Source organism: Hibiscus syriacus, unplaced genomic scaffold (genome assembly GCF_006381635.1).
Source record: "Hibiscus syriacus cultivar Baekdansim isolate YM2019G1 unplaced genomic scaffold, ASM638163v2 tig00111644_pilon, whole genome shotgun sequence".
Lineage (NCBI taxonomy): Eukaryota > Viridiplantae > Streptophyta > Magnoliopsida > Malvales > Malvaceae > Hibiscus > Hibiscus syriacus.
In genome coordinates this window covers 928,933-941,276 of record NW_024063144.1, presented here as the reverse complement: position 1 = coordinate 941,276, position 12,344 = coordinate 928,933, and the positions used below count along the sequence as shown (strand labels likewise).

General features: G+C 31.6%; 1 protein-coding gene across 1 annotated transcript; it reads left to right on the top strand.

Annotated features, from left to right (window-relative positions):
• The first annotated feature begins 6,998 nt into the window (after positions 1-6,998).
• Positions 6,999-10,716, top strand: LOC120166767 (SAL1 phosphatase-like). Its single transcript, XM_039175977.1, has 8 exons — positions 6,999-7,219; positions 7,574-7,649; positions 8,353-8,423; positions 8,543-8,745; positions 9,666-9,876; positions 9,953-10,051; positions 10,129-10,282; positions 10,390-10,716. Exons 1-8 carry the CDS (start codon positions 7,043-7,045, stop codon positions 10,551-10,553), a joined length of 1,155 nt encoding a protein of 384 aa, XP_039031908.1. The 5' UTR covers positions 6,999-7,042; the 3' UTR covers positions 10,554-10,716.
• The last annotated feature ends 1,628 nt before the right edge of the window (positions 10,717-12,344 follow it).

The following is a 12,344-nucleotide window of genomic DNA, read 5'->3' as shown; positions in this document are numbered from 1 at the left end:
GATAAATGTTGTTTTCTTTTAAAGTCATGAGTTCGAAAAGCTATATATGCAGTGTTGTCAATAATTAAAACATATTATAAATAAATATTATCTTATATTAAAAAGGATATACTGTTCCAAACATTTTTTTGATAATAATAAAACTAACCAAAACCAAAACATGAAACAATAAGCTGATGGTAGATTAAACATGCAGGGCAATAAATTTCAAGTTAAATCTTTATTCTAATCTATACTATTCTAGCAATTTTAAAGAAAGTCATATTAATATAAGGATAAAAGACAATGCAACTGGAAATTTGAAAAAAAAAACTTAACAAAATTGGTTTGACGCGATTGAAAATATTGACTTGTATGTAATATATTGGGTTGTAATTATTTTAAAATAAATTAAAATGGTTTAACCGGAAAACTTATCTTAAAAGTTAAAAGCGGAAGACAAAATGTTATAATACGAAACTACAAAAGTTATCAATCGTAGTAACATAGCGTATTACATCTAAAAAGTTATAACAGTAAGAAAATAAGTTATAAACAGTAAATGTTATGAATATTATTAACATTTTAGGTTACACCTAAAATGTTATCAGAGTTCAAGTTAGTGGTTCCTTAGACATTCTCACGATAACAAAATAAGTTAAAAAGCTGAAAATGTTATAAATATCTATAAGAAATCTACTTATACTCATTAAGAAATAAAGTAAATTGCGATTTGGAATGTTATTTTTTTGTAATAAAATAGGTTGTGCCTAAAATGCTACTAGCGTTTAAGCTGATGGGAGCCATAGACATTCTCACGATAACAAAATAAGTTAAAAGCTGAAAAAGTTATGAATATCCATAAAAAAAATCTGGCTATGCCCAAGAATATTATGGTTCACTAAGAAAGTATGTTGCGATCTCGAATGTTAATATTTTATTATAAAAAATTCAAAAGTATTGATATTTTCCCACAAGTATCGATATTTTTGAATTAAAAAAATGAAAAATGATAAGGTTATAAAATATCGATATTTTTCACAAATATCGGTACTTTCAAATTTTAAAAAAGAAAAAGAAAATAAGAAGGCTGCAAAATATAAAATTTTTCCATAAATATCAGAGCATAAATATCGATATAAATGAAAAAGTATCGAACAATATAATATATGTATATATATTTTAACTGTAGATCATCTTCATCAACTTTTTCAATATATAAAAGTATTGGTCATCATCGCATAAGTATCGATATTTTAGATTTCAATATTTTTATCAACTTTTTCAATATTTAAAAGTATCGATCATTATCATATAAGTATCAATATTTTAACTTTCGATCCCATCTTCAAATTTTTCAATATTTAAAAGTATTGATTATCATATATTAAGTATCGATATTTAAAATTTTGAACTGTTTTTTTTTAATTTTTTTTTCTCGATTCACTCTAAATAGATATTTATACTTATTCATCGATAACATTCTTAGGCGCAACTAAATTTATTATATATATTCATAACATTTTTAGCTTTTAACATATTTTGTTCGAAGTTAAAGTAATATTTTAGGCGCAACACATTTTATTAATAAAAATATTAACATTCAATATCACAACTTAATTTCTTAGTGAACCATGACATTCTTGGGCACAATCGTAATTATTATAGATATTCATAGATATTTTAGCTTTTAACTTATTTTTGTTATCATGCGAAAATCTAAGGTTTCATCAACTTAAACTCTGATAATATTTTAGGCACAACCTATTTTATTAATAAAAATATTAACGTCCCAAATTGTAACCTACTTTCTTAGTGAATCATAATATTCTTGGGCTCAACCATATTTATTATAGATATTCATAACATTTTCAAAATTTAACTTATTTTATTATCGTAAGAAAACCTAAGGCTCTATCAACTTAAACTTTGATAACATTTTAGGCGCAACCCATTTTATTAACAAAAATATTAATATTCTATATCACAACATACTTTCTTAGTGAACCATGACATTCTTAGGTGCAACCATATTTTTTATAGATATGTATAACATTTTCAGCTATTAACTTATTTTGTTATCGTGAGAATGTATAAGGCTCCATTAGCTTAAACTCTGGTAACATTTTAAGCACAACCTATTTTATTAATAAAATTATTAATATTACACATTGCAACATACTTTCTTAATAAACCATGACATTATTGGGCGCAACCATATTTTTTTATAACAAAATATTAATATTAATATTCCATATCGCAACATACTTTCTTAGTGAGTCGTAACATTATTGGGCGTAGTCAAATTTTTTTATAGATATTCATAACATTTTCGACTTTTAACTTATTTTGTTATCATGAAAATGTCTACGACCCCATTAACTTAAACATTTTAGGCGCAAATCGATCTTATTACAAATAAAATTAACATTCTGGATCGCAACCTACTTTATTTCATAGTGAGTGCAAGTGCGCAATCGGATTTCTTATAGATATTCATAATATTTTCAGCTTTTAACCAATTATGTTATCGTGAGAATGCTCTATCAGCTTAAATTATGATAACATTTTAGGTTGAGCCTAAAATGTTAATAATATTCATGACTTTTACCGCTTATAACTCATTTTCTTATAGTTTATAACATTTTAGGCGTAAGTTGGTAGAGTGCAAGACTCTTAACCTTGTGGTCGTGAGATCGAGTCTCACTGAGGGCAATTTCATAACGGAGGTCTTCCACGTAAGCTGCTTTCAACCTGGCGTTGGGGGTAGCCTACTGCCCTACCTCCCCCTTACTCTATTACATATGGGAATAGAGTCAGTTAATTTTAAAATATTAAAAGTATTAATGAGATTTATTGTTTATAACTTATTTTCTTACATTTTATAACATTTTAGGTGCAACATATTAGGTTACTCGGATTAATAATTTTTTCAATTTCAAATTACAATATTTTATATTTAACTTTAACATATTATTTTTTTACCGATTACACCAATTATGTACCTTTTTTGGGGCCTCACATGAGAACTCTCAATACTATTTCTCCATCAACGATTGTTTAAAAACCCGTGAATTCATCGTCGCAATGACCCACTCTCCACTCGAAAGAAGAAACTAATCTACATTAAGTGTCCGTTTGTTTAACTGAAAACGTTTTTCAGAAAATGAAATTTGGAAAATGTTTTACATAAATGTAAATCATTTTTCAGAAAATATTTTTCAGCGTTTGGATGGTACATTGTAAAATGTTTTACACTGTTTGGTTAATTTTTCTGAAAGCAACTTTCAAAATCTGTTTTTAATAAAGAAGATGTACATATTGAATATGTTTTATTATTTATTATTTATTATTTTTAAAGGTTCATTTTTTATATATAATTATATTTTATAAAAATATGTATTTTAAATAATATTAATAATTGATTAAAAATATATTATAAAATTTATAAATCCTAAGAATGCTTAATTAATATGACATCAAATTAAAACAACAATAGTACATAATATTGTAATAATAATAATAGTGTCAAAAATATGACTTCCAATGTCTTCTCATTAGTACTAAAACCAAATGGATTGGTTGATGGATTACTGGCAAACTACATAAGCTCAGTAATTCGCTTGCATACAACAAGACAAAGACTTATCATAAATGGTGCCGGTATGTTAAACTTTGCACCGTTTAAGTATCTTAAGCCACAGAGCTTTGATTCACTAGGGGTACGACTTCTCAAATTGTGACTCATCGCAATGTGGGTCTAGCCAATCCCTGGGGAACCCTTGGACATGTTGGGGGCTTGCTTTCCCACCACCTACAAGCTCTTTCAAATTTTCCACCTTGTTCTCTCGCCCGGCCCCGCCGATCCTTCTATCAGCTTGTTTTAGTTTTTGTTTAAACCGTTGCCTACGACTGGACAGGTTCAGCTCCTGCTGCCTTGATTGTGATGATGGTGCACCATGCGGTCCCAAGTAAATGTTCTCTCCTTTTTTGGTCTGCACAAGCAGAAATATAAACATGTCTACATATTAGCGTCTATTCGTCCACAAGACAAAAGGCTTCAAATAAATGAGTACACTCTTGGCATCTACAGGTATAGATATTTGCAAGCTAGGAATCACGAATCCATCACTGTCTGATGAAAAATATAAAGTACATGGATTAAAATAAGATATCTCAAGTTAATCAATTTCAATGATATACCTTTTTTTTCCCTCTAAAACAAAGGAAGTAAATATAAACAATGTCTCAGCACATTAACAAGTAACTTTATCAAAGCAAAAAACCACACAACAATAAATCACTAATTCACTATGTTCATTGGAGACATGGAAACTCTCACCCTCTCTACTGATAACGATCAGAAAATGATACAGCATATTCTCTCTAATCCTAAAAGATGACCCTTTACAAGAGGCCACTTAGCACAACCATCTATGAACTATGTGCCAAGATATAATGATCTGCACAACTAGTGGCGGAACATCCCTACCCAACCAAATTTCCCCCGCCCTACAAGAGGTCACTGATTGAGAAAACATAAACAACAAACTAATGGAAATCAGAAAAAAGTCAGCAGCATATACAGGCACAAGAGACAGGAATCGGAATGTCAATCAATTGCAAACCTGAAAGTGAGGAGTTAAAAAAATGCATATGTTTTTACTATCATCTTTCTATAGAACCAAAGGCAATAAAAGAACAATGAACAATTAAAGCTTCATGATCTTATGCATCTGCGAATACAAACATGCTTTCTTTTGCCAGTTTATAAGTTTATCTAAGAGATGCCAAGTTATTTATTCTTTTACTTATCCCTCACACCGATATCCTCCACAAAGTGAAGCTTCATGAACTTATGCATAAGATCATCAAATTCTATACAAAGGTAAACAGATACCAACTAAAACAATAAAGAATAATACAAGATACTATAATAGCATGGTAATGAAGGAAACACATAAACCTCAACTTAATGTAACAAGATATGGATACGATCATGATCCACCAATCAAGAGAAAATCAACAAAAAAAATTAAAATAGATAATTATAAATACCAAATATCGTCCAATATTCATAGTGAATCGATTCAAATATCCAATTCTCTCACATATATCAGTAGAATCTAAAAAACCCCATATCTAGAAATTAAAAATAAACAAAAACCCAATTATAAAAATTTGATTTTTAGCTAAAGATCCAAAATCCTTCTAATTACCAGAATTTTCCAGATAAACAACCAGAGAAAGAGAGAAAGAGAGCTAACTCTTCTTGTTCATGGGGTGAAGAAGTGGTGTGCACTAGAGACGAGTCCATGAGATACTGGAGATCATGGATTTTAATGGCGAAAGGGCAATAAAGCCCGAAAAAAAGAAAGATTATTGAAAATATTTTGATGTTTCGATATAACAAATAAAATATTATTGAATTTTAAGATTTTATATTCAATTTGAAATTATATATTCGATTAAATTATTCGAATATAAAAAATATTACTCCAAGTATTCAAATGTCAATTTTAATCCTTACTTAAGTGTAAAATTGTGTTTTAATATTAAAATAATTTTGAAACAAATTTTACAAAGTATTTCGAACCATACTCGAGCCAAAAATAATTTTTACAAAGGGATGTACCGATACACTCCTATATGTACCGATACACCCCATACATCAAATGTAATAAGTGTACCGATACATAGCAGATGTATCGATACACTCCTAGCTCCGAGAAACATCGAATGTAATCAATGTACCGATACACCTGAGATGTACCGATACACTAGGTCAATTAACGGTCGAAATATTTGAATTTTACACTGAGTGTACCGATACACTTTAATAGTGTATCGATACACATAGGATGGGCATCTAACCCGAACTCGATGGGTTCCAACCCGACCCGATCGAGTCGGATTTTTCTAAAAACAATTCGGGTTCGGGTCGGGTCGAGTTCGGGTTTAGGGTGAAAAAAATTCGACCCGACCCGACCCGGAAAAAATATATAACTTTACCCTATATATTTAGGAATAATTACAATAATACCTCTCTATATATTATTTTTTTCAATTTAGTCACTGTTTTTATTGAATAAAAATAATTTTTTATTGTTTCGGGTCGGGTCGGATCAAATTTTTTAAACTTTCTATCAGGTCGGGTCGGGTGAAAAACTAATTTTGTCGGGTCGGGTCGGGTCACGGGTGGAGGTCCCCTTCTTCTCAGGTCGGGTCGGGTGGACCAAAAACCCGACCCATGCCCATTCCTAAATACACATACGCTCCCAACCGATTTTTTTAAACGAGAAACATACAACAACGGCTTAATTGTGCATACAATCTACATTGTGAGGTTTTAATCTTCTCTTTGTGAGAGAGTGTTCTCAAGAATTTGGGGTAGAATTCTTGAGGGAGTTGTAAGGTTACTTTTTGTCCTCAAAAGAAAGAACAAATTAGTGAATTTGTTGGAAAATTCTTAGTATAGATAGCTAAGGTAGTGGACGTAGACTTTGGTTGAGAAAGTCGAACCACTCTAAATCGCTGTACAAATATTTTTAATTTTCTGTCAAAGTTTTCACCAAAATTTTAATTGTCAATTCACCCCCTCTTAGCTATATCATCGATCGATTAACTCAACAGAGATCAACAAAAATCAATAGAACAAATCCAAAAAACAAAAAAAATAAAAAGGAGAAAGCTACGCAATATATAAAAAGAAGAAAAGACCCATACCTGAAAAAATGTAATAAATCAATTTCATCGGTGAGAAGGAATCCAAACTATCGTCGGTGTGGAGTAAGGGACGGGAGAAATCAATTTTCGTCTTCTCTGAGTGGAGCAAGGGTTGCTTGGAAAACAACTTACCATTTTACAAACGGTAAGTCAAAATATTATATATTTTCCTTAGTTTTTCGTTGACCGTAAAAAATTTTACGTTGACTGAGTATCTTACACGAATCAAACACCCAAAAACGGAAAAAACATTTTTCCCTTAATTTTTTCCGTTCCAAATGGACCCTAATAATAAAAAACTGCTCTCACGAAATTATTGAATTGAAATTAGGTAAATATGTCTTTAAATTGCTTGAGACTTGTTTCCCACTCTTTTAAGAAGCCTCCTATTTTTCATCTCAGCTACTCGTCTTCTTCGTATTCTTCTTCCCCATCAGTGATTGTATCAATGTCTTACAGTAAGGAGCTGGCTGCTGCCAAGAAAGCAGCCTCTCTCGCTGCTCGTCTCTGTCAGGTTTCCATTTTTCATCAAAACCCACATTTTTCTCTGCGTTTTCTGTTATGGGTTTTTACCAATTTTCTCACATCCTTTGTTTTTGTCTTCTTCTCTGTGTGTTTATTTTATTTTTATCACGATTTCTTTGCATGTTGTTTGGAATTGTTAATCGTTGTAGTATTAGGGGAATTGAAGTGACTGAATTGCATCTCATTTTGTTTTTCAATTAAATTTGGGGTTTTTGTTCTGAATTACCATTCTTAATTTGCCAAGAAATGTATAAAGATGATGGCTTTGATATATTTCATCATGTCAAGCTGTGTATATATAGAACCTGAATTTGGGTTTTGATTGTTTGTTTTTAATCTCCAGAAAGTTCAAAAGGCTTTGCTACAATCGGATGTCCAATCCAAAAAAGATAAAAGTCCTGTAACAGTCGCTGATTATGGTTTGTTTTTGAATCTTTCTTGCTTCTTCCTCTTTGGTTCTTTCGTCTAATACTTCACCTTTTTTTTAAAGAAATTATACCTTCCGGATTTCAAATGGATTCCTATTTTTTTTTTTCTTTTCCGTGGATGATTTACTTAATTCCTTTTAACTGTTTACATGTTACTAGGAACTTGTTTGTTTCCTGTTTTTCATGATTTGTTCTACTAGGAAATCTACAGAGTTGTATGGTGTTTTCCTTGGCATTTAGCTAAAGTTTCTATTGGATGAGATTTTTTTTCCTGGTGAAATCAAAATGGCATTGTTGTTATACATGTAGACTAGTGCTTTGTTTGGTTAGCATATCTAAAGTGTGATTACATTGTTCTATCGTACATTGGCCTGCTTGATAGTTGCCTCCAGTTTACCTCTCTCAACCGTCTGTTCTATCTGTACATATCGATGTTCCGGGGGAAACTATGTAAAACTCGTACATATTTACTTGTTAGATGAATGCATTATTATTTGTATAACTCATAGTCATGATTAAGTTTTATGAAATTCACTTTTTGCTTTTTACATTATTTATCCCTAAAAAACTTATGGTTAAAGTGTATGTCGTTCTTGATCTCAGCATCATTCAGCTTTAAGGTTTGGCAGAAAGAAATCTTAACTGATGACTAACATGTTTCCTCGACATTTTTATATTTCAAAATTCTCATCAGGGTCACAAGCATTGGTTAGTTTTGTGCTGCAGCAGGAAATTCCTGCTGACTTCTCATTAGTTGCGGAGGAGGTGAATCTCTGTACTTGTGAAAAATAGTTTCAGCAGCATGCGTCAACCATCTGTTTTTTTCCCTCTTTGCATTGTAGAACTCTTCTTTCCTTCTAAATAATGTTTTGAGTTCTCTTTAGGATTCTAAAGATCTCCGCAAGGATGGTGGCCGGGAAATAGTTGATCGTATTACAAAACTTGTGAACGAATCTATAACTAGTGATGGATCATACAATGTTACATTATCCACAGAAGATGTTCTCGAGGCCATTGACAGTGGCAGATCTCAAGGTGGTTCCCAAGGTCGACACTGGGTTTTGGATCCTATAGATGGTACTAAAGGGTGAGGTCTGAAACTTATTCGGCATGAGTTATTTTGCTTTAGTCATAAAGAAGTGGGTGTATTCATTTCACTGAGTGCATGTTGTTTATGGTATGCCTTATCCAACATTAGGTAGTGTACTTCCAATTTCACTACTTAAGCCATGATTAATGCAGGGGATGTTTAGATTTTCTTTGCATTCTCTGTTAATTAGTGTAGAAGGACTAATTTAGGGAGGGGGGGGGGGAAAGGGCAACCGTAGCAGTACTCATGCCAGACAAAGCATATTTTTGTCATGGTTTTGTTTGAATTTATTGCTTTGGAATTAAGGGTAAAGTACACAAATGGTCCCTCGATTATAGGTGCTATTATGTTGAGTTCACTGACTATTAAAAGTTACAAAATGGTCCTTCGACTATAGGGCGTTGCTTTGTTGAGTCTTTCGATTATTAAAAGTTACAAAATGGTCACCCGACTATTCCTATGTTCCAAACTCGTCTTTTTTGTTAAATGATTGATGGTCGTCTGATCTGAATGCTGATTGGGACATGATAGTTGTTTGAGATTCTAAGATTAGATTTTATCATTATCTCTGTCAGCAGGTTAACATCCAACTCAAATTACCGTCAAATTTGTAATGGAAAATGATGAGTTTGGGACATATGAATAGTTGAGTGATTATTTTGTAACTTTTAATAGTTGGGGACAACAAAGCAACACTCTGTAGTCGGGGACCATTTTGTACGTTACCCTAGAATTAAATGACTGGTTTTTAACGAAATTACTCAGATTTTATGTTTCTTTTTATCTTTTTCATATTGTTTGGATTTCATTACAATTTGGTGTGAAAGAAATAGCGTAATGATATTTAATTCTCATTATATCTGCTTATAGACCGACTTGATGAATTAGTCCATGGTATTTGATATTTTACACTTTAGATTTCTGAGAGGAGATCAATATGCAATAGCCTTGGCTTTGCTAGATGGAGGAAAAGTAGTTCTAGGTGTGCTGGCTTGTCCAAATCTTCCACTAACGATCATCAGTGCCGCTGATCAGCGTTCTCCAAATAATGAAGTTGGCTGCCTTTTCTTTGCTGAAGTCGGTGGTGGAACTTACATGCAGCCACTTGATGGTTCTTCGGCAGTGAAGGTTATACTGATGTATTATAATTTATTGCTATTAATCCGAGCATGTATTTGTAACTTCTACATTTTTATGGGTCCAGGTGCAAGTAACTGCTGTTGAGAATCCTGAAGAAGCTTCGTTCTTTGAGTCATATGAAGCAGCACACTCCATGCATGATTTATCTAGTCTGATTGCTCAAGTACTTCCCCTCCCCTATCTCTCTATCCATCTATAAAACTTTGGGATAATTTATTGAGAACGCTGAGATGTAAACAGAAACTCGGCGTCAAAGCACCACCGGTTAGAATCGATAGCCAGGCAAAGTATGGTGCTCTGTCCAGAGGAGATGGAGCCATATACCTGCGTTTTCCTCACAAAGGGTATCGGGAGAAAATATGGGATCATGCCGCTGGGTGTATTGTTGTGACTGGTATGGACCAATATCACTCCATCTGCTATTTATCTTTCTCTCGAGTTGTTTGACTGGTATTGGTTTAATATTCTGCGTTTTCGTTTGCGAAAATTCATGAATTGCAGAAGCGGGGGGCGTGGTCACAGATGCTGCAGGGAAGCAGTTGGATTTCTCGAGGGGAAAGCATCTTGATCTGGACACTGGGATCATTGTGACCAATCAAAAGTTGATGCCGTTGCTGTTTAATGCAGTTAGAGAATCCATAAAGGAGAAAGCTGCATCCTTGTGATTCCTTTTAGAAGCTGGCTTCACCCTCCTTGCAATTTGCTGTTGAAACTTGATTACTTTTGCTTGCCTTCTGTGCTTGAATGTTTTAATTTCTCTCACATTTACATTTAGCATGCATGAACGAGAATGGGATCAACAAATCACATATCAAGAGATTGAAAGCATGGAGACAGTTGTTCTATTTAAAGATTTGTGGTTATCACTTGAAAGCTTCTGTTTTTTTTTTCAAGAGATGTTTCCCTAAAGTACGTTTCATGAACCCATTAAGCAATCCTAGAGGTTAAGAAAAATGTCGTCCTCTCTAGAGATTTTGGGTTTGAATAGTTGTATATGACTAAAACATGTTCTACTCTGCAACTTTATCAAAATACAAGTATGCTACTCTCTAAATATGGCAGAATTTTTAGATTATTTCCACTCTTAGAATGTTACAGAGAGTTTTACTTGATGGATAAAAAATATATATAAAAATTTAGAAAATGTGCATAATTATTTCAAAATTTTCTATTTACATATATAATAGGTCCAAAATTTTTAGAATTTTACTTCAATAACTCTTTAGTAGTTTTAAAATAAACCCCTCAGAATTCAGTGCCCAAATATGTCACTACCCACACTCTCATTAACCCATTAGGTCGATTTTGGTCAACATATTTATTTTGATTCTCATTTAATCTTGTTTTAATTATAATTTGATATAATATTTAACCATAAATAAAATATCAAAATTAATTTAAGTGTTTTTTAATTTTATAATTAATCTAGGTTCTAATCTTTATTTAAAGATTTCTATTCACTTTTGATCATTAATAATATTTTAAGATAAATAAAAAATATTGAAGGTTATAAATAAACAAAGACTTTTGATCCAGTGGTTGGGTTGTTCAATCAGAGTTCTTCTCCCCACAATAGTGAAACACGGTGAATTATTATTATTATTTTATATAGGAAGAAGTGAGATTAAAATAATTTTGTGACATTTTTTGTGTGGAGATAATGAGTAGAAAGAAGAGAAAGAGAGAACGCCTGTTCTTCATTCTTTAGATTTACATGATGATTTATATACATATTTTTATTGTTGATGTCAGACTGATACTTATTTATAAGTTATCAAGATAATTAGATATAACTGTTAGATAGTAAATTTAATTAGTAGATCACATAAGTTTACTAATATATTGTCAAGGGACGCTAATTAATCAAAGGATATGAAACTCTGATAGTTTTGAGGTTGATATATATATAGGAATGAAAACAAAAATATGGCTTGCAGTTGCAGATAAAGTTAGGAGGAGATGCAATATTTGTTCTCATTAGTTAAAGGAAATCTCATAAAATGACTTAATCTAAACTTGCAAAGAAAAATGCATTTATTGTATTAAATGAGTTGTTCCTCAAGATTCAATATTATAGTTGACTTTAAGTAGTTGAATGATGACAATTTTATCCAAATATCAATTAAAAAATAATTAATTAACAAAATAGCTTGTATTTTATATTATTTTTCAATCTATCATTCTTTTGTGTTTATAAGTGAAAGAGACTTTTTAGGAAGATTCTTTCGCTTAACTGACATAAAAATGTAGAATTCTTTAAGTTGGACTAAATGAAAGAAAAATAAAAATAGGAGGTTAAGATATGAAAAAATTTATATAAATTTTATCTAAAAATAATAAGTGTGTTGCGTGTCAAAAGACACGTAATTGAACGACTCAAGCATGAGTTGAACCGTGCGATTGCGATGATGCACATATAATAGTCCAAATCATTTAAATAAGTGAATTTTCAAGTG